The sequence below is a fragment of the Hippoglossus stenolepis genome, chromosome 18 (assembly GCF_022539355.2).
Source record: "Hippoglossus stenolepis isolate QCI-W04-F060 chromosome 18, HSTE1.2, whole genome shotgun sequence".
In the NCBI taxonomy this organism is placed as follows: domain Eukaryota; kingdom Metazoa; phylum Chordata; class Actinopteri; order Pleuronectiformes; family Pleuronectidae; genus Hippoglossus; species Hippoglossus stenolepis.
In genome coordinates this window covers 2,867,665-2,893,736 of record NC_061500.1, presented here as the reverse complement: position 1 = coordinate 2,893,736, position 26,072 = coordinate 2,867,665, and the positions used below count along the sequence as shown (strand labels likewise).

Genomic DNA, 26,072 nt, shown 5'->3' with positions numbered 1-26,072 from the left:
AGACCAGAGTGACCGAAGCACAAGCTGCCTTCCATTTAAATGTATATAATGAAGTTATTAAGAAAAACATGCAGTTACAGTTAATGCAAATCACAATATTATAAAGTTAAGTAAAGTGGAAACAAAACTGTAGAAATCAGTATTATATTATTACATATTCATGATTTATAGATTAAACACTTGTAGACGCTGTCGGTTACTTAAGATCATCGTAATTTTGCTATTTTTTACATTCATCATGAATATTTGATGTTATGTTGGTTAAAAATGAACTTTCAGAAGGAATTCAAGACACTGTGCTTGTAATTTCTCGTGAATGTATTTAAGTTTTATTCACAAAATCCAGCAAGTCCAGTTACCTTGATTCAAATTGTGGATTTCTCTGGGTTTGAACATTGCTTTGGATAATGTAAGTACTGTAAGAAGTATTAATATTTTGTCTTTAAAAGCACGATATTCAGACTTTGAATACTTCACTCCATCCCTGTTATTCTCATTCCCTTGAAGGTTGAGCTGACACTGGAACCACCGATCCATTATTTAAACTCTCCAGAGTCACGTCTCACCTTCTTCTCGTCTCCCTCCTGCAGCAGCTGCATGTTGCTGCGTCGCTGGCTGTCACTTCTCTTCAGGGTGGCGCTGCGATGCTCCAGCAGGTCGGGCGGGGGGGACACACCTCGACCCTGAGGGTCAACCCAGGTATAAACATGATTGGTGACATAGCCGCCAGGAATTCGCCCGACTGAGCGCACAGAGAGACAAAGCTTTTTACTGCCCTTCAGCACCTGAGGAGGAGAGGAGAGAACATCAAGTTTAAAGAGCTGAAAGTACACAAAAAAAACTTCAATTCATGTCATTTGATTTTATAGGAGTATTCTAACATACATACTTGCTTCACTAAAGGTATATTTGGCAAGAAAACTGAAGTTTACAGAGATGCAAACTGCTTCACTGCCCTCAGACAGCCCACAGTGGCAGAAACACACATTTACCCACAACAGCAAAAAACATTGCTAACACATTTCTACTGCGTCGCTGTCGGCTGTGCCTCATTGACTTCTGATCGTTTGCTGCGTGGCGTCTCTCTGCAGGTCAATGTTTTCCATGCGACCAAAATAAATGAGGCTGAAACTCCGACTCGTCAACACGAGTCTTGTGCAACAGCAGCAACATGGACAGAACCCCTGCTTTCATCTTTCAAAATAAAACTCCTCACGCTCGAGTGCAGTGCTTTCATTTCTCAGTTTATGAGTTTTGTAAAGGATTGGAAATGTCTCAGAGACTTTACATTTCAAATCATTAATCAATGTCAGTATCATAGCTTTGAACTGGGTAAGTACGCCAAGCGTCTTTTTACCCATTAACCTTCTAGAGCTCAACGTAAACCAGGTTGGAGGCAAAGCTTTTAATTATCTCGGCCCAATGTGCACTTCATGATTGCATCGGTTCTTTTATTGTAAATGACCTGTTGTTGCTTAGCATCCTGGAAAACCCTGCTGCGTCACACTGCCTGGAACCAGCAGGTGATTCCTTCGAAATGAAAATGTCCTCTCTCTCTCTCTCTCTCTATCAGGATCTAGATTCTTTCTTTATTGATATTATATGAACAGATTTGTACCTGCATCACCTTTGCCGCTGCAGATGCATTGTTCAGCTGCTTGTGTGTCTGCTGTGCTCCTATATGATGTTGTTCAATTCGACTAAAAGGCTTCACACAGTCCTAATTTGAAAGAGCATAAAGTCATTGAATGTGAGTCTGTAATGTTGTTATTGCTTTAATCTTTTCTTACAAAGTTTATTTATTCAATAAATGTGACACTGCTTCCTTCTAGTATTAAATACTTGCAGAGTAAACCCTCTTCCACTCCCTCCAACTGTGGAGATGTCTGAAACTGATTACACACATTCAAATCTCCACTTCTGAGCCACTCTGACAACATCACAGAATAAAAGGCAAGATCCACATATTTGGACAGCATGTGTTTAAGCAGCTCTTTTTCAAAAGAGATGAGAAGCAAACAAAACCCAATGCTGTGTCTGCAAAGACGAGATCTCCCTGAATCCAGTGACAACAAACACACCCACGTTTAGAGATGAAGTGTGCCAGAGACAACCAAATGAACGGAGGAGGAGGAGGATGAGGAGGAGGAGGAGGAGGAGGAGAGCACGGACACGGGGGGTCCCAGGGGAGATGAAGATGTTAAAGCTTCAACCAACAACTCAAACTATCCCTTCTCCGAGTGCTGTGGATCTCAGAGAAGGTCTCAAACCAGCTGAATCAACTTCACCGTCCTGATTTGTGCTGAGAGACAATAAACCAAACACACCCGCCATCACTCGCTCCGTCCTCCTCCGTCCTCCTCCCTCCTCCTCCTCCCTCCTCCTCTTCTTCTTTATGGGCCGCATAAATACACAGCTGCAGATAAAAGTCTCCAACAGACGAGTTTGCCGACACACGAGCGGGCGGCGGCACTCTCGGCCTTTAACTCACAGACACAGAGGATAAAACTTGAAGAGAGTGAAATACTTGCACATGGAAAGGCGCAAAAAAAACACGGCGTGACGTCGAAGCGACTGTACTTTGTGATTGTGTTGCTCTGCAGCCAAGACATCACCAGGAGGTCCTGCAATCAAGAACAAACACGCTGCACACGTAGCAAAATAAAAAAGGCAGATGACATTTCCTGCAGAAAAAGCCGGTTGTGTAAAGCTGTGGAAAGATCGCAGAATACAGAAGTTTAAATATTTATTAAAGGATAAAATGGAAAACCATATTGATGTAGTCTAACTGCAAAAACAGTGTGAGGTGCAGTGGAAGTAGGACACAGCTCCACACACACCGCCTCACTTTGTCTCCGAGACACTTTGCCAACCAGCTGAAGAGCGTCCCCGTGATTTACGGTTCCAAACGGGCGGCGCCGTGCTGCGTGCCGTTCTCAGAAATTTAACTGCATTTAGAGGAAGCGAAGGGAGAAAGTGACACACAGGGAGAAACGGCACAGAGACGCAGAGCGATGGAGGCGGCAGCGGGAGGGCAGCAGGTTTAACAGGCTGCTGCGTCCCGTGAATAAGAAGCGGCGGTAATAGACGGAGCAGCCGCGGCGCAGTGTCGTCTTTAATGCATCGTCCCCGGAGCGAAGTGCTGATAGTGACACCGGGCTGATGAGCCTGGGCCCCCGGCTGGAGATCGGAAACAAAACAGCACTGGGAAAAGTAATGGAGTACATTTCAGGGGCGTAATGGGGAAATGGCAATGGCAGGTAAACTGCTTTGAGGCAACACTGTGGAAAAACAAACAATATGCTCTCATGAGGGTGGAGCTAATCCGTTTCACACACACACACAAAAGGCTGCCTGCACAGAGCGCGGCTGCAGAGGCCGTCCAGCTCCATCAGGCAGAAATACACGGCCGTCACTGTGGGAGTAGTAAAAGGCCGACGGGGAAAATGATGGCATAAAACAAAAAGAACTGACACGAGGCAGCAGGGATTCAACCATAAAGCCTGTTTATGTAGAATCGGGATTAAATCGCCCCAATGACGCACACTCGTTCAAAAAGGAGGAGCCACATCTCCAAAAGTAACTGGAAATCATAGATGCTCCATATATTCCCCACGACTATCCGTGTTCTTTTTGATTTGGATTTGAAATGGATTTAACCTGCACTTCACTAACCTCTGCTCCTTTTGTGCTGCAGGCAGATGATTTGGCTGCAGAGTTCGAAGCGTTCAGCGCTAATTGTTCCTGCTAATTACACGTTTGATGAGTTGTTATGCACACACTTAACGCACAGGCAAACAGGAGTGCAGGCCGGGTACACAGTCGCACACAAACAAACAAAGACGCCGACTCAGATGCCGACTCAGATCAGATGGATGACAGTGACACAGACACCAAAACAGGAGCCGTGTAAATTATCGCTGTGTTTATTTACAGCGGTTGGAAAAAGCTCTGTCAACCACCGGATATCTGATTTACACTCAACTTCACACTCAATCAAGTGGGTGATGCTATATCTAAAATATGCTATGCAGACGTTTCTGTGCATCACACGGGATCCTCCCGAGTTTTTTAGGTTTAATATCGAAACGTTTATCAAGCAATGTGGAGAAAAACCTCATTAAAATACTGAGCAATTCATCGACAGACGTGCCAAAAATGTGTTTTGTCTGGATTTCGAACGCCGGCATTTCTCGCAGCAGCGATCGAGGGACGGAGCCGCAACATCGAGGTCAATGTCGATACTGATGCTCGACCAATCGGACGTCGGTCTCATCTGTCAATCATGAGGTTTCACCCTGTTTTTAAACCATCAACTGATTCAAACCAAAATGATCAGAAACATGAACACAAACATCAGTGCGATGATTAACTGCCTAAAATGACAGAAACCATTTTGGAGAACATTTATTTGACGTGTACTTTCTTCCATGTGCCACGTACTAACATGGAGGAGGTGGAGTTTATGACCTATACTGCAGCGTGGCCACCAGGGGGCGATCAAGACACTTGGCCTTCTCCGATGCCCTGTTTCACACGTTCACACTCAAACAGCCGAGACGCAACAGGACGCCGTTCATTGTGAATTGAACCTTGAAGACAAGCCGGCGCCGCCCAGCACCACTCGAGAGCTGAACAGGTTCCCAGCAGCACGAGCTGTGAGAGCAGCAGCTTGACGTACAGTAAGTGTGTCGCCGTGCACAAGAGCAACAACCTGGAGACAACCAATTTGTTTCCGACGTGATTCCTTCCTTCTTTCAGAAATTAATGCGACAGGAGCCGGGCTGTGTAAATAACATGCTCGACGCATGCAGGCGGGCGAGCGGAGAACAAAAGACAGCCGGCCACTTTAAATCCATATGTGTGAAAGAGACGCCGCGTCTGTAAATCTCAGACGAGTGGAGTGAAGTGTAGAAATGCAGATTCTGTCACATCAAATTAAACATTTAATGCATTTATCGGTGGCTCCATTTGCTGCTCCATTAAGAACATGTTGAGGTTTACAGATATGAGATTTGGGCCTGATTTACATCTCCTCCGTTGTAACTCTCGTTTCCGGACGTTGGTTTATGCAACACTTTTTGCACAAACTTGTGATTTTCTGGCTGCAATAAAAACATTTAAAAAAACAGTGTGCAGCAGTAAAATCAAGCTTGAGGACGAGGATCATAACTTTTGGGGCCATCTGTGTTTTTGCGAACATTACAGCGAAGACCGAGGAACATTATCTCCGTGGTGATGAGTATAAAACAAAAAACATGCACAAACAAGTGATTCTGTGGGAGATTAAAATGAGTCTTATTTTCTGGCGCTGCATCGTGTGTGTTGGTGGTGTTGCGTCCTTGTGAGCGGCGGGGAACAAGCGAGCTGTAACAAAAGTGAAGCGTGTGTTTGATGGCTTGTTGGGAACGCCAGCGCGGCCCGGAGGAAAGCGGATCTGTCAGAGGTGTGAATGGATCATAGCCGTCGATGCCGTGCGGCGTTGGCACAATTTTCAAAGTCCGATCCATCTATCTGGCTGCGCGCGCTCGTGCTCGCGCCTTTGGGGGAAAGTCAAAGTGAGTAAAGCGGCAGCGAGCGCGTCGATGAAGTGTTTCCCTGACGCTGAGCGAGAGCAAAGAATAAACACTGGGATCCGATGAGCTCTTTTACACATCGGCTCAGTTTGCATGTGTTATTCCAACAAGTCGACAAAGTTCTGGTTTCACAACGTACAAAACACTTGAGGACAACAATACGTTTTTATTGGTACTGAGGTTAAATGAGCTTAAAAAGCAACCTAGTGTTTCAAACCATTTTGAACTTTGCAGGGTCAACGCCTACGTAGAGTTTGGGACGTCTCGACTCGTGAGTGCGAATCTGAAAAGCTGCGATCATTTTCAAATCTAAAACCAAACTGATCCAGTCTCTTTTCTGCCCTTGAATACTTTCTGATTATGTATAAAAACGTGTGCACGTCCCGCTCTGATCCTCTGATGTGGACGCAACTGCAGGAAAATCTCAAACTGGGTCTTAATCGCTCTTATCTTCGTCCACTTCTCCTACATCTGCTCATGATAACACCTGAAGTCTCACTTTATCATCGTGTGCGGTGAAAACTGGACGTGTCCTTTGTCTCTTTAAAGGACACAAGTGATTCAGCTTCTCTTTCATTTAGAGATATTCATTTATTTATAATACAGAATATGTCACGAGCTCTTAGGTTTGATATTAAACAGACTTCACGTTATCTCTCAGACAGACGGAGATGGATTTGTAACGACTTCTCTTTCAGATCCAGTTATTCTGAAAGTCACCGGACGCTTGTGCTTCTCATCCGTGATCGATGTCGTCCCGTTTCCCCCGAAACTCATTATGGACACAAATAAGACGGAGATGACCTATAACACCGGACGTTTCCTTTCACGTCCAGCGGGCGAGCACAGAACCAGAAACACGCCGACGAGCTACTGTACCGACAGAGCCGTGCGTCTTCATGTGTCACCGTGATGCTGCACGTGCACATCTGTTGAACATACAGGAGCAGTTGGGCCTGAAATGAAGTAAACACTTAGAGGGATTAATGAGTAATTGACAAGGCCGCCAACACAGAGACTTAATGGAGCCGAGTCATCAATCACAGGGATTAGCCGCAGGAAAACATCCACAATGCTCTGCCCGACCTATCTCCGCTAATCCCCCCCCCCAGCCCCCTGTTCCCCAATCCATCTCTCACTCTGCGTTTCTTTCTGCGTTAATTTAAATAAATGTCCTGGACCACGTCACTTTCTGAGCCCGTTCGCCCGCCACACACTTCATCAGATACGCATCACAATACGACGCTGCTCCACTGTCGCTGTTTATCATCTCGTGCTGATCAGAGAGGGAAAGATTTATTTATTCAGGCTTTCTACAAAACGCCGGTAGAGTGAGCAGCTCTTATCACAAGTGACTGAGCTGGAGACTCGGGCAACGAGGCAAAAATCGAATGAAAACAAACACGAAAAAAGGTTCCGTCTTCAAACCCTGTTTGTCTGTTTGTTTTATCTCCGGCAGCATTAGGGAAAAAAACAACTGGACGGATGGAAGAGAAATGGGCCGAGAAAGAACTCATTACATTTCGGGGTGGATCTGGACAAAGGGTTGGACAGGGAGTTTTTTATTTCTCTTTCTTTAGAGGAGATATGTGCTCCACTGGTTGTTTTAGTTCATGTTGTGTAATTGCTTTTTTCCCACCAGGGGACAATAGGGATGAATTTCCTCGAGCCGTTTCGTTTCCTTAGTAGTTTTCGGGTACTTCGAAAAGGGTTTTGATGATTTACTGATACTTGTACACAGTGTCTGTCTGTGTGAGGACGAGGTTTCAGGACGTCCTTGTAACGACGCAGCCGTTTGCTGCTCCAACGTTTCACAGGACGGTGAAACACAGACGTCTGATTCGTCCTAATTGCAGCATCACCCAACATGCACCTTGTTCGGAGGGAGACAGTGTATCAGGGTGGCTGGCGTGACCGCGGATCAATCCCACCCCCGCTCGTCCGTCTACGCCGCTCATTAATCAGGCGCCTCCTCTCTCCCCCTCTCTAATATCTGCTGTATTGAACGCCCCGTCTCTCAGCGGCTGTTATTTACGGCGCCTCCTCCCGGACACACATGGCCGACATCTTTCACTCTGTATTTACTACAGGCTGAGAATATATCAAGATGCAAAGAGGAGGCGAGGAAACATTTCCCCCTGTTTCATATTGTGTGAATAAATGTTTCGATATCCCCATCACACATAATCACCGTAATAATGATAATGGAACGTCTCTTGTTCTAAACGGTGTAAAAACCCGAGGGAGCGGACTGAGGCTGCCAATGTTTCCTCGGGTCACATCGGATCAATGGCGCCGCTCCTCCGCCCGGCGGACGCATCGATGTCCCTCGGAGTTCTGACGATGGCTCTGCCTGGAGCCATCGGAAAAGTGTCCGGGATTTAAAGTGACGTGATTTTAGGTAATTGTCGGTGTGTCGGCTCCGAGCGTCGCTCCCCGAACGGACTGGATTACAGCAGTTAGAACAATTCAGGGAGGGCGACCGAAGTCAGAGGGTTGGAATTTGAATGATAATGCAAATTAGGCCAAATGGATTCTTTCATGAGGGACAGCGGAGCCGGAATAAAATGCCTCATTTTCTCATTTTATGGTTTTCGGGCTGGAGAATAAATTATATCCAATTATGCTTTAAAATATGTGATATCGAAAACTACTACACTTGATATGCAGCATCACTTTCAAGCAAAAACATGCTTATGTCTTTGCCTCCGTCGTTTTGGTCCTTCTGTATATTTTTGTGCACACGCATCACTGCAACATATCCGTTCTGATCTTCAGTAACGTGGACAAAGCTTTTAACTTCTGCTGTAACACTGATGTTGTGATTCTTTGATTGTCTTCAACATCGTGTTTGTGCTTTGGCAACACACATAAGAGTCGTGCCAATGAAGCGCACTATGATTGAAATGGTTTTGTTGGATTTACTGAGAATCTGTGGATACGTGTGTTTGGTGCATTTACCAGCTGTGACTGTACAAACCCCTCCAGCTGAAGGAGCGGAGGACACAGCGTGTTGCTGGAGGACATTTTCCACTAACGCCACATTTGCACTCACGTCTGAAAGTGACCACACGTTAGGGGTCAAACAAGTGAGACCTCTGCCGGCAGGGGGGGGGCTCTTTAACCAGCACAACACTTCGCTGCCCACGAAAAGACGACAGTTTCTCCATCTGAAGCCTTTTACTCATCTGCCCTCATTTAATTAAGATACACTCCTGCAGCCAAGGGACATAAATAATGGAGCTGCAGCACCTCGACAGCAGCTTCTCCAGGTCTGAATACTGTCTAAGCTGCTGTCATCACGCTCCACTAAACCGGGAGGATCCGAGTGGAAGTGTGTGTTTATCTTTGTTTTCAGGCAGGTTTGTTTGTTTGTGTGTGTGTGGGAAGGTTTTAAGACGGCGGAGGCAGAAAAGTTTCTCCTGCGTTACCTGGGTAGGAACTTCCTCATGGCTGCAAACCTGCTGCACGACTAACGAGTGTAGATACTCGCAGTTCTGCATCGCTCTACACGCGTGTGCACTGAGGAATGTGAAGAGCTTGCTCTGAATTTCTGTTTGCATGAGAAACATCTTCCCAACTCAAGGTCGTCAAGTTAATGAGCTGCTTGTGTCAGGCAACGGTCACAAATCTATGAACTAACAAAGATCCTCAGACATGTTTTTAAAAGTATATAAAAAAATAGAGTCAGATATCATCTAATTAAAATTCTTAAAATGACGTTGCATCCCTGTCCCTCATTAAAAAAAATTCAGAAAATCACAAATATGCAAAGGCTGAACAACGGGATGCAGGAAGTCCACCTGCTGTGTCCGGGTTCGAGGACCGTGTCCTTCGGAGGACGCGGTCCACCCGGCCCCCCCGGTCTGTGTGGGCTGTGTAGATAGTGAAAGTCATGTTGATGATGATTATCATTTATGAAGTAAAAATCGAATTCCCAATTCTTTGGAGCCTCAGGAAGCTTTTCTGATCCATTAGTTTTTGTCTTCCCTTCTACTTTTTTAAAAATATTTGTATATTTAAAAACAGGTCTATACCTGATTTTTGACGACACTGATGGAACACCCTCTGCTTTCAGCCGGATTTTTAATAACTGAAATCAAAAGCAGCCTTATAAAAAAAAAATATTGTATTTAATCTCACAGAGGAGTTAATGAAATAAGCAGCTGCAGGCTTCTCATCAACAATCCTGTCACAGAGCAAACTAAGCCCACAGGGAGTACCTGGGGTCCAACACACACACACACACACACACACACACACACACACACACACACACACACACACACACACACACACACACACACACACACACACACACACACACACACACACACACACACACACACACTGTATGCAGCCGTTATCCTCATCAACAAATAATTACTGAAGCACAACCCTATATTATACACAACAAATAAAATCTTATGAATGTAAAAGAGCACTTGCCCATGTTTGATAACGTCAACACTCTTATATGATGCATGAAAAGAGTGGATTCATTATTATTCCAAATTTCATAACAAGCCATTCAATAGTTGTTTCCGACATTTCATTCAGACCAACTTAAGCAGACTGGTCAAACTTAACCTTTGAAAAAAAAAAGGATAACTCTATGAAAGCACATGTGAAACGAGTGGATTCCTATCACACTGAACAAATATACGATTTCCTACAGCAGGTAATGGAAGACATCCCATAGCATAAGGCCACGTGCACCTTCTGCAGCCTCGACGGTGTTTGATTTAGCGCTCTGCTTCACCGTGTGTTTGATTTAGGTGCATATACAGCAGGGGAGCAGGAGAAAGAAGGAAGGGGAAGCAAATGAGAAGGAGGGAGCGGATTTGGCGTTTTCTTCCCCTGGAGTCTGACGTGTCTTCTGCTCAGGACTCTCAGCGGTGAACTGTACGTTATCCTGCATTATCACGGCTTCATTTCTCAACAAGGCTCTGCTGCACCACAACCATATCAGTGAATCATGAATAGATAGATTTGTTTTTCTACGGGATGTCGATTTAATCTCTGAAATAAGATCACCCCCTCTGTGGAGGCCACTTGCCCAGAACATGTGATATTTACTGAGTCCCACTCAGCCTTGCTCAGGATTTATCAATACCGATGATTGACGGGAGACCGGGAGCCGCTGCTGAACCCACAGATTCAGCACCAGCCACTTTATTTTCATTTATTTTCCCTCATGGTCTTCTTTCATTTCAGCCGCAATAAAAGGCGAACGGAGCGAGAGCCCTGAAGTAGTTCCAGAGGAATAAATGGCTGAGGCTTTCAGCTCCTCTCAAAAACTCAGGATAAAGAGAGACGGGGACATCTGAACATTACACAAGCATTCAGGTAATAAACACGCACGATGTTCCTCTTCCAAGAACGCCGCCGCAGTGTGCCTGATCGACTCTGCGCTGAGCACTTCTGACAGGGATGTGTTCCCACGACACGAGGAGCTGTGACAGGGCGAAGCTGCATCGTCAAAACAAAAAACACAGAACGAGAACACGCGCGCCCGTTCTGAGAAATCTTTGAAAAACACACCACGGACACACTGGAGCTGTTTTATGGGGCCGGGAGTCGGCTGGGCAAGTAGTTAAGAGTCCTGCCGTCAGCACCGATAAATAACCACAGCTCTGGACTAAGTGGGAGTTGATGCCATGCAGGGCCACGCAGGACACTTAAGGGCCGCGGCCAATTACAATACACAGCTGAGGGGGACAGGTGGTCATGAATAATGCTGCGCAGATCAGTGCATTTCTTAACTCGGGGTCACCTGCGACCATCCAGCTGCTGAGTCAGGACACAATACACTCACATTGAATCTTCACTGACTTAAAGAAACAGTGATAAGCTACGACACGTTCTAACCAATGTCAACAACTTAATTAACTATATAACGGATCATAGACTGACTTACACTGGTCGTTGTAAAGAAACAGCAGAGGGGCTTGTTAGATACGTTTATGGAGACTATTAAAAACAGTTTAATGCAATTGGGATAAAGCTTCAATCAAAACAGTCAACGTTGCCTCTGTCATTCAAACCTATTCCAATTTCCAGTCAGTTCTTCATGGATGTTTCTTTGTAGAAAGATGAGTTTAACATTTTGAATCTGACCCAAACAAGCTCTGATTGATGGATTGTTTCTACAACCAGTACAAATAGCTGTAATTGGGGTCACAGGTCTGTGTGTTAACGTTTTTTGGCACAAAGGACTGGTGCTGGAGGGGTTGATGGTTTTGTAGCAGAGGCCACAAAGTCGTAGCACGAGTAAATATCTGTTAACGTCTCTGGAAATTGATTCACGACATGAAAACTTCCCATCACAGTCCACACACACAAAGGTTTCTTTGAGGCATGTGTGATGTTTATGTTGAACTGTACAGAACCAAACCTACAATATGTCAATCACGCTGAGATTCGCCCTTTCTGATCCGATCTCTATCTGTCATCAGACTCATCATTCGTCAGTTCCCATCATTAAAGTCACAAATAAATCGGTTTTATGACGTTAAAATATGCTCCAGGTTTCCATTGGCCAGGGAAAGTACTTCATTTACACATGATTTGTAGCAACCTGCTTCAGGAATGTTTCTGAATGAGAGGAGAGTGGAATAATGAAATGGAAAATAACTTTCACTCCGTCACTGTGGTCATTATCTCTGCAGAGGACACTTGTTTGGGGACAGTGGGGGGAGCTTGTTAAAGGCGTTTATGGAGACAATTAAAAACACTTTAATGCAGTCGGGATTACGCTCTAATTAAAACAGTCATCAAAGCTGTGGCTTTGCCCGCTTCAGCTACACTGAACTCTATTGTCAGTCCGTCCTTTATAGATGTAGCTCTGAACTTTAGTGGCTTGGCAGGAAGAAGATTCCCACATCATCTGAATCCTACGTAAGAAGCCTCTGATTGGTTGACTGATTCCACAACCAGTAGAAATAGCCGTAAATTGGTTTAACGGTGCAAATAACAGATGATCTTGTTTGTTATTGTCCCATATATCATTTAATCTTTGTCCCTAAACTGTCACAAAGGGAAAGTCAGAGTCAGAAACAAGAACAACTTGCACATGATTTGTACAAACCTGCTTCAGAGACGTTTCTGAATGAGTTTGAACAAGATGATGGATTAATTAACTGGAAAATAACTTTCATTCTGTTATTGAGGTAATTGCCTCTACAGAGGACACTTCACACTTCTATTGGAGTTCTGGAGATTTTGCCTTCGTCTCCCTCAACCTCATTTGTCACCGTGAAGTGCTTAGCGCCTCCGCGTTTCCCATTAAGAGCCGTTTAAACCGTCAGTGATTTCCAATACTCAACACATCCCGACTGTAAGTCCTCCATCTTACAGCCAATCAAGCGATTTCAAGAAAGTGTGATTTCCTCCCCACCGCCGAACCACTGGCTCTCAGATCTGAGGTGTTTCATTATCTGTCTGGAGCTTCGTCAGCTCGAGTCAAACTCAGAAGTAAACATCTCCATTGTCCTCGCTGGCTCTCGGATGTCAGACCTGGTGGTCTGACATCCGAGAGCCAGCGAGGACAATACCAGGAGCTTTTAACTGAGGCAGCTGAACAGCCACCGCTCATTTAATGATATATACTTTCTACTGCGACATTCCCCACGTCGTTCATGAACAAAGCTTTTTTTTTATCATATTTCCTCTAAACAGCTTTTCCTTTGCCAGCAGAATCTCTCTTCTGTGTAAAACACATTTCTAAAGGAGACTGCACACGATTGTGTAAAACCCCATTCAGGCTGGATTTATCTCTCTGGAGGAGGAAGTGCTGATATTAACAAGATCTGCACGGCTCAGTGATATACTTCCAATCCAGAGGATAATTTACACCTACACCAGGGTAATAACTACAATCTATATTTAATAAGATCATTATTTAGTAATAAACCCATATGGGAGTATTGGAAACACAGAGACAAATAACACAAGAGTTGAAAATCAGTGTAGATGATACAATTCCACCTTTAGTTTTTAGAGTGAGGACGTCGAACGTCTCGGGTCAAAAATGTATGTTCGCTCACGCTGGGCGAGAACGACACGTGGACACAGAAAGAGTTGAAATCAGGGCGACTGGAGCGGATCAAAATCAAGAAATGTCTTTCGGTATCCGACTTGCAGGCCACTAGTTGAATAGGCCTGATGTAGATCATAAATTATCACCATTAATATCAAGATCGATTAATGCAGTGAACCTGTTTAGATGTCACACATGACAGCATTATTCTTCCACACAATTCAGTTCCCTGCTCACCAGGAAACTCTAAAGCAACCATTGTTCATTTAGCATTTCACTGGTATCCACCTGTGGCCTTTAAGACCCTCAGCCTGTGGGATGTTGTTGTCAGACCCCGGTCTCTGCTGCGCTGAGCTCGGTGTATTGACAAGGTCAGACACATAATATCAGCCGAGATGAAGCTGTGGTGATAACCTGCACGGCGTCACTACCGAGGAGGTCGTGTTTCTGTCCCTGTCCAATTCTTCTTCTTTTCGTCTGACAGCAGGATAATGCACAAGCTTCGGAGCAGATTTCAAGGAAACTTGAAGGATGGGAAATGGGATAAGAAAGAATCCATCAAGTTTCGACACGGATAAAGGAATTTGTATTATTTCTTTTAACATTGCAACATTGGAAAACCAATTTTTGTGTAATTCTGTGCAGCTTGATTGAATTCAAGGGGACTGGTGGGTCTTGGCTGAAGTATGTGCTCCTCTGAGTGTTTATCAATGTTTCGTGTGACCAAAGCAGGAGCAAGAATACATATTCATATAATCCCAGTTTTCTGGCACTGCCACAAATATTTCATGGCTGTCAATCTGTCAAATTCCCTCTGACCCTGTTTGACATGAACCTCTGAACGCCTCGTCGCACAGTCCTGAGACTTCAGAGCCGGTGAGAAGCGGCAGCGCTGCAGCAGCAGCCTCCTCACGGCGCTCGGGCGCTGTCAGAAAAACCCTCGCAGCTTCCTGCCGTGCTGCTCGATCTCACGTGCGGCTACAGTACACAGTTGTTTTTCTCATGCTTCCAGTGCTCAGCTATGCAGAAAATTAACTCCAGGCAGCGACAGCACATCCACACGGGCCAATCTGAACAGTCTCCACCTCTGTCCACTTCCTCTGCATCCATCTCTCCTCTCTGCACGCACAGTTCTCCATCAAACACCCACCCATCACCAGCAGGAGTCAATCCCCTCGACTGTCATGCACACGAGCTCCTTTCTTATGCAGGAATGCAAATGGACTCCTCTGCACTGCAAGTGTCTCAGATTGTGTTTCGGCTTTAATTTCGTCTCCTCTCGATAAATCATCGATCTGCGTCAGGATCAGTCCAGGGTTTGTGGAGGAGTTTTTATTTACTGCAGCATTGTCTTCAGAAGAGCACAACAGATTATAACGACTGTGACATAAGTGATATTGAAAACAGAATTTTAAGATTTATGGATATTTATATACATTTAGAAAAATTAATCACATCTATAAACAGAGTATTAATTTATGGGTAAAAATTGAAATGTTCCTACAGAAATCAGATATGAAAATGATTGTGCAGTAGCTTTAACATCTAACCCAGATTATATGAGAGCTGGTCTGACGCAAGGTTTCTTTTTTTTATTGCAAAAGCCTACGACACCACTTTTGATCCCTTTACTTCCATAAAGACAAAAATATCCAGTGGTGAATATGTGTCTCTGAGGCTTTGCTGCTTGTAAAACGTATTTGCTTTTGATAACGACAAGATAAACCTGTTGTCGCACAACTACTGCGACAATTCACAGGTACACAACTCAGTCAGGTGGTCTCAGGGTTTAAGCTGCTGAACATGTACAGTAACTGCAACAGACTATTATTGCAAGTTAACTATTTTAGAATTCAGTTTCCTACAGACTGTATCAAACACTGCTATGCTAAGCACCAAACTGCAGTGAAATGAGGCAGAGACACACACACAGACACACACAGACACACACAGACACACACACACTGCATTTCGTCAGCCGTCTCTGTCATGGCGAGCTTCTTTCTTCCTTCAGACTCGTGGCAGGTCTAAAAAAGACGTGGGAGGACAGGGGACGTGCACACAGATGGTTGCTGGCACCAGTTGAAACCCAGAGTGCGACACTAATGGGTCGGGGAGGGACGGCCACATCTGGACGTGATACCCCCCCCGACCGACCAGCAGCAAAACACACATGTAGAAACAGACAAGAAAACAAAACCCCCTGATGTGATTTGAAAGAAAAGCCTCAAATTAGATTCCAGAAGCCGGAGCGAGTGTGTGACTCTATGATTCTGTGTGAATGTTTCCTATCAAATCAAGTCAGGTTTGTTCAGATGGGACATTTAAAACAACTGGAGCTGCTGCACAAAGACACCGACCCAATTCAGTTCCGATTCAATAGCTTGAGAGATGATTAATCACAGAGAGTGGTCTGCAGGACTAATACATCGTAATGTTGCTGACAGAAGACTCACACTGCTGCTTTTGTGTTAGTGAGTCGAGGTAAATCAATGTCCAGGTTCTGCCGTATTAGACACGTTGTTGTTGCACTGGTTTCCTTCTTTAACAGAACAGGGCAGTGACTAAATGACAATTAAAGTGACCGTCTGATCGACCGCCTAAGTAAAACAATGTCAATTCATTATCACATTTGAGAGAGAGGACAATAATTACTGCCTTGCTCTCGTATGCCTCTGCCAAGCAGAGCAGTTTCAGTCAATACAGCTGTTAATGATATAGTGTAGTCACAATCTTTGACCTTTGACCACTGAAATCGAATAAGTTCATCCTAGAGTCTAAGCGAACACTTGTCCCGAATTTAAAGAGATTCTCTCAAGGCGTTCTTAAGATAACGTGTTCACAAGGCCAAAGAAAGGGTTTGGTGAGGTCACAGCCACCTTGACCTTTGACCTACGACCACCAGAATCAAATGATTTCAACTTAGTGTCCCAGTGAATGTTTGAACCAAAATTGAAGAATTTATCTCAATGCGCTCCAACAACTGGCCGTCGGTGCAGAGGCGTAAAGCTGTTGATGCTGTTGGACACATTATTCCCTCATAATATATATCTGGCAGCTTTGTTATGAGACATAAAAACTGTACAGCAGCAAAATGTCGTCATCTGACCTTCTGGGTGCGTCCTCGACAAAAAGACTCTGAACCCTGATGAGGAATCCACCTCAGAATCTCTGCAGTGTTTAGAAAGTTCAGCTCTTCAGTAAGTTGACTGAGAATCATCAGCACAAATACTGATTCTGTCAATCATCGCTCCTGTTTTATTGTCTTCGGCAGAAGAATGTAGGCGTGAAAAACGATTTCTTAAAACCTGGAAGAAAATCCATGAAGTGTTCATGAACATTATTCTGATGCCAGAGTTCACTTCTTTTCGCGGTTAAGTCAGTTTCCACTTCCTCTCAATAAAAAGAAACAAACTAGAAATCTCTGAATCTCGCTGCCAAAGCCTCAAGGAACAACTATTCGTATAAAACATTTTAAATCCTACACATATATATTTATATATTCACTAAAGCATGTTCAACAACTATCTTAACAAGTGTGAAGAGATATTTTTTGCGTTTGCCTTAATGAGCTCAACAGATGTGATCCAATGGGGAGACTTAATTAACCAAAACATAATTAAAAGGACTGTCGAAGCATATTATTGCCCAGATTGCTTTGCCAACAGCTACTTAGCTCGCAAGGTGTGACCCTGGGTAATAAACCAAACCCTGATAGGACATTTATTTGAAATAATAAAGATATCTGGATAACGCTCCTCATTAACACAAAGAAAACTGCTGCTCTCCGGGGTTTTCAGTGATTAAACAGGATAATGTGAGCGTGATGCACTCCGGGGGTTTTATCGCACGTCGTCTCACCGCGCTTCATAATTGCGTCGCTTCCTGGTTCCTGCGATATCGATCAACACTGACCCCACACAGAGGAGAGGGGGAGTGTCAGCGGCGGTTTAGTTACACACTTCATTTGAGCTCAAGCGAACACGTGGTGGGGGAAAGTAAGTGGGTCAAAAACTGTTGAGCTATGTCGGGTGATTTCATCATGAAAAAAAAAGATGTCGTCAGCGTATTCAGACCTTTATTTCTAATAGTTTCAAAAGATAAAGTTCTCGTCCAAACTTGTGTAACCTTCATTATAAGAAAAGATGAAAATATTAAAGAAAAGCTGAATTCAGGTCACGTTGACCCTGCAGCTCATCTCAGGCAAATCTACATTTATATTCTGTCTCTTTTTACACGGGGACTAAACACTGACACACTATATACACACGTACTGACCGACAACACGGATACATCACAACAATAATGTACAACAACATGTATGATACAAAAAACAGGGGCTTACAGATCAATAACAACACAATTCAATCATGTAACTCATTTACTAAATAGGATTTTGTAAAAAAGAAGCACGATCTCATTGATCCATTATCAATACTAAAGCAGTTTATACATTGATATTCTGTTCAAATGTGGTTAATTTAAAAATTACACATCACGAGGGTCAATGGACTGAATTCATTTAGAGCGTTTCTAGTCCTTTCAACCACTCAGAGCGATTTACATCACAAACCTACAAGCACAACAACCCGGGGCGATTTTGGGGAGTTCAGTTTCTCGCCCATGGTGGTTGGTGGACGACCCGCTCTACCTCCAGGGCCACATAGCAGATGAGCTCCTTGAATGAGCGTCTTTCAGGCACAGAATCGTGTGTGTGTGTGCAAATCATCTCCAATCACCTTCACTTTATATAACCCGCCTTCAAATCCAAGTACACGTGTCTGGGCCGAGTTTGGTTCATGTGTGAAATTGAGAAAAACTCTTGTGAAACCGCTGCATCATTATTTATCGTGTTGTATAGATTTGCCCGTAAGAGCTTGTGATGGTGTAATAGTGGATTGTCTGTCCCTGAAGGACAGAGCCACAGCACCTTGACAATAAGATGTCATCGGGTTTAATAGGATGTTGTTGAACAAAGCGAGAACAACACGGTGCAGCTGTCTCTGAGAGACATGAGAAACTAATATAATGTCTCAAGTGAAGACTGCTGTCTTTGAATCCTGACAACACAGACTTCAAAACACAACCGCCAGTTAAAAATTAAGCATAAATCCGATGAAAAGGACACAAATATCTGCTTCTTTATGCCTGGTTGGATTTCAAAATGTCTCTTTCAGACATTTCAATTAAATTCATGACATCTGAAGTGAACAGAACTCCTGCAGCGACGGGAGAGAGAAATATTAAAGTCCCCCGCTGCCGACAAAGCACCGTGGTGTCATGGGAAAATTGGGTTTAAAAAAAAAAAGGACCCTTAGTGGGGCCGTTCATACTCAGGCGTGGCCGTCACACGCTGATCGATCTCATACCGAAAAAGTGCAAACAGCCGAAACAGTGCACCCTTTAACCGCTCAGCCACCGTGACCAACTCAATAAACACCGAAGAGCAAAATGTCATTTCTGTTGCAGCTGATTGTTCCGGTGTTTTTTGTGAAATCGTACAAATGGGGGCTCACGCATTGAAATTCTGTGATGTGGCGGCAACAATATTAAATGACTGCCGGCTGCGGACTCGGCTGCTTGACTGTTTTAATTGGGTCTGGTTCAAATGGTTGATTGAAGAAGTCAGCGAGCATTTCAGCCGGGGTCGAGTAGAAGCGGCCGCCAGCAGCCAGTCAGCATCCGCTTACACTTCGGAAGAAACTGTTTTGTAAAAGGTTGGAACTATGATTGAAGTGACACCGTTTGGGAAATTCTCTTTTCATTTGCCTCCTTGCACAGGGAGGTCAGAGGTTCAGGAGAAGAACCAGAGCAGTTTTCCTTGAAGGACGCTTGAGCTCATTTACCGTCGGATCCCTGTAATGCTGGTGTAGAGGCTTGAAATAAGGTCTGCTAATTCTGAAGTCCCCCCACCGACAGTTAGGGTCTCTAAACCAGTTTGAGTAAAGGTACATCAGGAGTTTTCAAACCAGGGTGGTGCTGTCCTGCAGAAAACCCAACCTGGATATTCCCAAAAACCTGAATCTAAAGGAGACGCTCCTTTCACTGTAAATCAGAGGAAGAGTCCAGTAAATGTATCTGTTTACTTCCTCCTGAGACAAACCTCATGAAAGCTGTGGATCATCTCTCCCACCAGGAAATTATTGGCTGGCGACGCCGTCGTCTTCCATGCTGTGTGATTAAGTGACTTAATGTGCAGCTGTTGGTGGATGAGTGTGTGTGTGTGTGTGCTGGTAAACTAATCCCTGCATATGAGAGGCAGCTAATTAAAATAACTTAATTAAATCTTAATGATTTCATATGATGAGAGAGGAGAGGTACAACACACACACACGCACACACATTTGATAACTCACCGTCAAGATATATTCTGTTTTCAACAGTTTGATCGGAGGAGAAAAGTTAAATGTCTAATTTTACGTGCAAGACAACTCACGAATGAGATTCTGGGATTCGACAAACTAGAGTGGAGCTTCCCCCGAACTTTAGCAGGTGAACAGCTCTTTGTGCAGCAGCGGGGGTGCAGCTTCAGGGGTTCTGTGGACTGTGAACCTGCTGCGGCTGAGTTACTGCGGGTCACTTTCACAGTTTCAGAATAAAAGCTGCCACCAGTATCGCCACAGGACAAACAAACGGCCCCTCCCTAATTGGCGTTTCTAAAAATAGCCAGCGCACGAGTTAATATCAATAAACACAATCACTGGTTGGATCTGTTGTCAGATTCTCCGCGTCCCTCCAGCTCATTCGGTTTGGTGACAGTGATTACCTAAAGCTAATTAAGCTTCGCCCACACTCCCTTGACTGACACCTCGCCGCTGTGCTGCACTAAAAACAGATTCAGACTGAGTCATGGACGGAGAGAGAGAGCGGAGCGTGCACATGTTCCAGGGTAAACACACGTGTCCTCTCCGTGTTATGGGCCTTTGTGTGCATGTGAGTGCTCTGTGCATCGACGTCTGGCCCTGGCAGCAGCGAGGTGGTGATGATTTTATGGCCCACATTGCCACGGCCTAATCCATTTCCCCACCATGCTGCTGGATCCTAATGGCTCGACATGGGCCGCGTGTTGTGCAGAGGATGTTCTGCCCTGGCACGGATATTGACGCCATCGACACACAGCGGTCTGAGCGCGCCCTGGCCTACTTCTGCTGGTGCATTCACACATGAGATGCCACAGCTCAGAGGTCGAGTCAATAAAACCAAAACCAACAAAGCATGTGGCCAACTCCACAAACGGGCCCAGGACATGTTGATATCCATACATGCACGTGCATCTGCAGAAACATGACTTTCCATGTAACTTTACTACAGAAGTTCAAGGTAAAGGGTCCCATTAATGAAGTGTTTTCTATCATGTGGAGTTAGTGTGAATGAATCAAATAACTTGGAGTGATTTTTAATTAAATAAATGGTGTGTTTAATGTAGTTATGTATAAGTTTAACATTATTTATTCAAATCATTAGGGAACTTGATTTATTCAAACTAATTCACCATTGAATTTATGTTAAAAAAAGTCATTTAACTTGTAATTGAAATACATAAAGTCACCGTTTTAGGCATAATTGTAGACACTGAATTCTCAATATATTCATGGGTTTTTGTTAAATGTGGGTTTTTTAGCCAACATTCATAGAAAAAATTAATTTCAAAATGAGCTGATCTGTTTAAAACGATTTGGCTGCTGTTGCTTGTCCATGCGCCAAAAAGTTAATTATATATTTCAGCTGTACTTCTTGGCACGGGCGATGATTGTAATACACAGGAAACAGAAATGTTTCGTGGAAAACCTCCAGAACACATAACAAACATATCTCACTGTACGAATTACAAGAAGAACATAAGAGAACGAGGAAATAAAGCACCGAGGACGATAAACAGACGGTGTTTATTTTGGAGTCTGGCTGCGGCACCTTTCCCCCGGATTAACGTGAGATGATGCAGGGTTCTTTAGATCGAGCTGCGTCTGTGATGGGTTGTTATTCACAGCAGACAGACAGTGTGTGATGTTTGTATTACTCATGCTGTGGGGACCTAAATCTGTTTACACGTTCACATAACGCAGACAAAAGACAAACGAAGAGAATGTTAATGTGAAGTCTTGCTGTTTAAGGGGATGCGAGGCTCCAGCTGCAGTATTTGTAAAACATGGCTGACGAGACCGAAACAGAAACACCGTGGGCTGGAACCGGAATAATTACATGGAAGTATCGTGATACTGTAGAGGTCATATATATATATAATATTTTCCTAACAGGAGACATATGAGGCTTTTTCAGAGTTGTTTTCCTCGAGTGTGTTTTATAGTTTTAAAGCCCAAAAAGGCCCCAACAGAAAACACCGAAGCTGCTGAAACTACTCGTACGTAGTTCGGCCGTTACTTCCACAACTAGCAGCTACTCTGACACGCCCCCTTACATTTTAAAACAGCGTGTTTTATCTTTATTGTCCCAGATATAACAGTTTCCCATGTTCTTCTCAATCTCATGAGGTCTTTAATAGGAGTATGAGCATGTAAAGGTTTTAAAGTTCATCCTCTTAGAGCCCCCCCCCCTTTCCCCCGTCTGCTTACAAACTGTAACTAAAGCCTCCAGCTTATTAAGAACAACTTTAAAATTGTCAATTACAGACTTTTAATTCTTACAAGAGGGAAGAGACGGTTGATACACAAACAAACATTAAAAAAAAACTGCTCCAGACAAAGCCCCTTCCAGCCAGATTTTCAAGAGTTAAGCTGATTAGCTGCAGGCTGTTACTGATGTGTGTGTGTGTGTGTGTGTGTGTGTGTGTGTGTGTGTGTGTGTGTGCCTGTGTGTGCATACTTGTTTTGGTTACCTCTTTGGGACCTTTTCCAGCATAAGCACTGACCTTGTCAGGGCCAGTGAACCTCATGGGGACCTAAAGCTCGGTTCTATTGAGGCAAAACATAATGTTGGAGGTCATGGTTGAGGTCAGGTCAAGGTTAGGGATACGTTTTCAGTTAGGCTGTCCACAATGATGGGATGCAAAGTCCGAATAAGGATACCTGCACAAACCTTTGCGTGTGCATGTGTGAGATTTACTCTTCCCTCACATATGAAACAGCCCTTCTTATCACTCTACTTCAAACCACACGGACAAAATTTTGGTGCAAAAAGGTAAAATTACATATTAGAAATCACAGAGAGGAAAGAGAAACTCATTTGAAAGTAGGAACTGCTCCTTTTAAAGCTGTGAATTCATCGTTATCATCCCGAGCGTAGACGAGGAACAGAGGAAATGAGATGTGAGGCAGGTGTGTGACGGACAGAACAGGTAGAAATAGTAGAAAAAAACAAAAAGGAGCAGCCTGTTCCCTGGATTTTGTTCCTAATCCTGTTTGATAAACGTAAGATCCTCCGACGTTATCACAGCCGACAGACACAAGGCAGACAGATGTGTGGGCTGTTCTCTGCCTCCGAACAGACAGTAGATGTACATCTCTTTGCTTGTGACGCCTGTACGCCCCTGTTGTGCTCCTCTCAGAGGCAGCTTCGCTCAGAGGGAAGCAGCGCTGAGAGGAGGAGGACGGGATTCAAACCGCAGCTCTTACAGTAACTCTGAGTGGCTCTCGAAACCAGGAGCACTAAAAGCATAAACACACTCACGCTGGGATCAGACAGGAAACTCTTCAGCCTCGGTACCCGCCGCACTTCTCACCGGATTCAGTAAACATTACATCGAGTAGTTTATGTCTCAATCTCTAGTTTCAAATCTTCTTCAATACAGCATGGTGTTCGTTTTGTAAATTATGATCCATTTAGTGTCAAAAAGACCAAGTGTATGCATTAGCATACACTTGGTCTAATTGCTTTAAGCACACGAACCATATGAGAATGTGGATTTGAACTCCACACTCAAGCAAATTAATAAATGCACAAAACCCCAAAACTTAAATACAGAATCCAAGCAGTGGTTAACCATCATTTGTAGGAGTCATTGTGTCCTCAGGTAAAGCAAAGACCAAAAGAAACACTCAATCAGGAAGCTGCTGTAGTTGAATGAATCTATTCATTCATAGATCAGAATAAAATGAAGAGAAAACAACTGTGATCAGATTCTCGTGTGACCAGAAGCAGCTAAAAAGGTAAATGAAGTTAAAAAACAGGCAGCTTTTCAAAGTCGCCACTTTCTTTTATGTGCAACACCCACAACTTCCAGTTTCTCACATCGAGAGTGGAAGCTAAACAGTGACGGTGTTCGGCAAGAGCAGGGGAGACAGAGCGACACGGTGAGTCAGAGCTGGAGTGGGTGACGAGTGGCAACGAGACGCTTTTATGATATAATGAGCCCGACGACCGCCTCACTCTGCATTTATTACACGCCTCAGGTCACAGCTTCTGTGTGAGAGTGTTACTGCACATCTGCGCAGTGTTTGGGATTCAAACTTTTTGGGAATCCACATTCTGGAGGTTTAAATTGGTGAAGCACAGTGAGAAGGAGGTAGAACACACGGGTTTGTTTATCAAGTGTTTGTCATTCTCTGCCCATGAAGAAGAGTTTAAAACAACAACCTTCACTGAGGAGCAAATAATCTGTCTTTAAACTCAATACAATTATAACCTGACATTTATCGTGATAATTATTGATATATCTGATATGAAATATGTATCCTGTCCTGTCCGTCTTCATCATGGAGACAAGAAGCAAATTCCCCCAACGGAAATATTCGGTCAACCTAGTTTTAGCCAGGAAATGGATGTAAGTCGATGTGACGTCCTCTGAAGTCACAACCTCGTGTGTGTGTTTCCTAACAAATTCACATGGACACACACACACACACAGACACACAAGCAGCCGGCTGGTCTGACTGCCTCCTATTACCCAGCTGTCCCTGCTCCCCCTCGGGTCCACAGTGACTGAGGCATCCAGTCAGCTTGTGTTTTAGATGAAACCACGTTTACTTCAGCCTCAGTCAGAGTTTGGACGTCGCCTGTCCTGTCGAGCCTTTCCTCGTAGAGAAGAGGACGTGGACTCATTTAAACTGGGTTTGCAAAAAACGATACGCAACCAGGAAATTAGAGTTTTGAAAGCCAATCAAAACCACTCCAGCGGCCGAAGCGTCTCCATCATAATGATTTGCTGCTTCTCTGTGAAAGATGAATCGATTATCACACGAATAGGAATGAAAGTAATTCTGTTAAAGTTTCAGTTAAAGCCCTAATTGCACATCTGTGTGTGTGTGAGTCACTTTATGCAGAGGCCGGGGCAGAAAGGATATAATAGGTGGTGAACAGTGTAATTGTCCCACCGGGGGGGAGCCAGCGATCAGACGTCCACTGAGCTATTATCAGAGAGCGTCTGTGAGAGCGAGCGCTCCCAGGGAACATCCCCTCGTGCTCGAGGAGGAAGAAGAGCTGACAAAAGGCCCCCAGCCTCTCACACTGCGATGGGCTCTCCAGACAAGGAGCCGCTCACAGCAGACGGCTGAGGTCAGAGCAGAATGTACAGCGGCGATGTTTTAAAACCAAAAAAGGCAAATGAGACATCCAGCTGCTTTCAGAATGTTTTGACTGAGGCACAAACGAGAAAACGTCCTGCTGCGTCACAGGCAGAACGACCAGAAATGGAGATTTTCAGGGTCTGTCTGCGCGAAGGCCACGGTCCAGTGTCTCTTAAAGCGAGTGCGTGTCTGCCTGGGCGAGGTGTAATAACTCTGGGGGAGCCGATAGCCTTGGGTCTGGAGAATGAAGGTAATAAAGCATAGGAGAGCTCAGCCTGCTCCAGCAGAGGCACCTCAGAGAGTGTTTCATCTCCCCAACACTTGACTTGTCCTGAACCCGACTCACTCCACACGGACACACACAAACACACAAACGTGCATGTTAAAAACTGCACAAACAACACGGCGCATCTCTTCAGGTGCCTGCTGACTAAGCTCCACAACACACACACACACACACACACACACACACACACACACAGAGAGCTGGAGTTAATGGGGTGACGAGCAGAGAGCAAAGCCTGCATTACAACCTGGGCCCGTTGCCACGTGAAGCCACACACACACACACACACACTTTGTTATTATGTATGAAATGACATTTTCTGACACCTGCGACATCCCAGCAGCCGCGGATCGTAAAGAAGGACCTTGTGAGAGGAACACACTGTGACGTGTATGGGTTTACTCAGGGAACAATGAGAGCTCACCATAAAAGGATAACTTAGCCGTACTTAATCCCGTTTTTAATGTTCCCTCTCACACCCACATGTTCCCCCCCGCTGCCGGCTACTTCAGTCTGAAAAACCCCAATAAATGATTAGTGATGATTAAACTGATAGAACGCTGAAAAATAATGAGCTTAAGAGGATCAAGCAGACATCTTTTTTTTTTCCACAGTCTTGGGAATGATTGGCTATTTGGGGATTTTCAAAATCAACGTGAAAAATCAGTTGATTAGAGGATTTAAAAGTTAAATCACTGCAGCAGATTTGG

General features: G+C 44.4%; 1 protein-coding gene across 3 annotated transcripts in view; it reads right to left on the bottom strand.

The window, feature by feature from the left end:
- The window catches only part of whrna (whirlin a), an 89,338-nt gene that overhangs the window by 47,863 nt on the left and 15,403 nt on the right, over positions 1-26,072 (bottom strand). For all 3 annotated transcript variants that reach the window (XM_035141469.2, XM_035141471.2, XM_035141470.2), the window contains exon 2: positions 567-785. In XM_035141469.2, the coding sequence (XP_034997360.2) occupies positions 567-785 (219 nt within the window). The remainder of the gene's footprint in view (positions 1-566; positions 786-26,072) is intronic.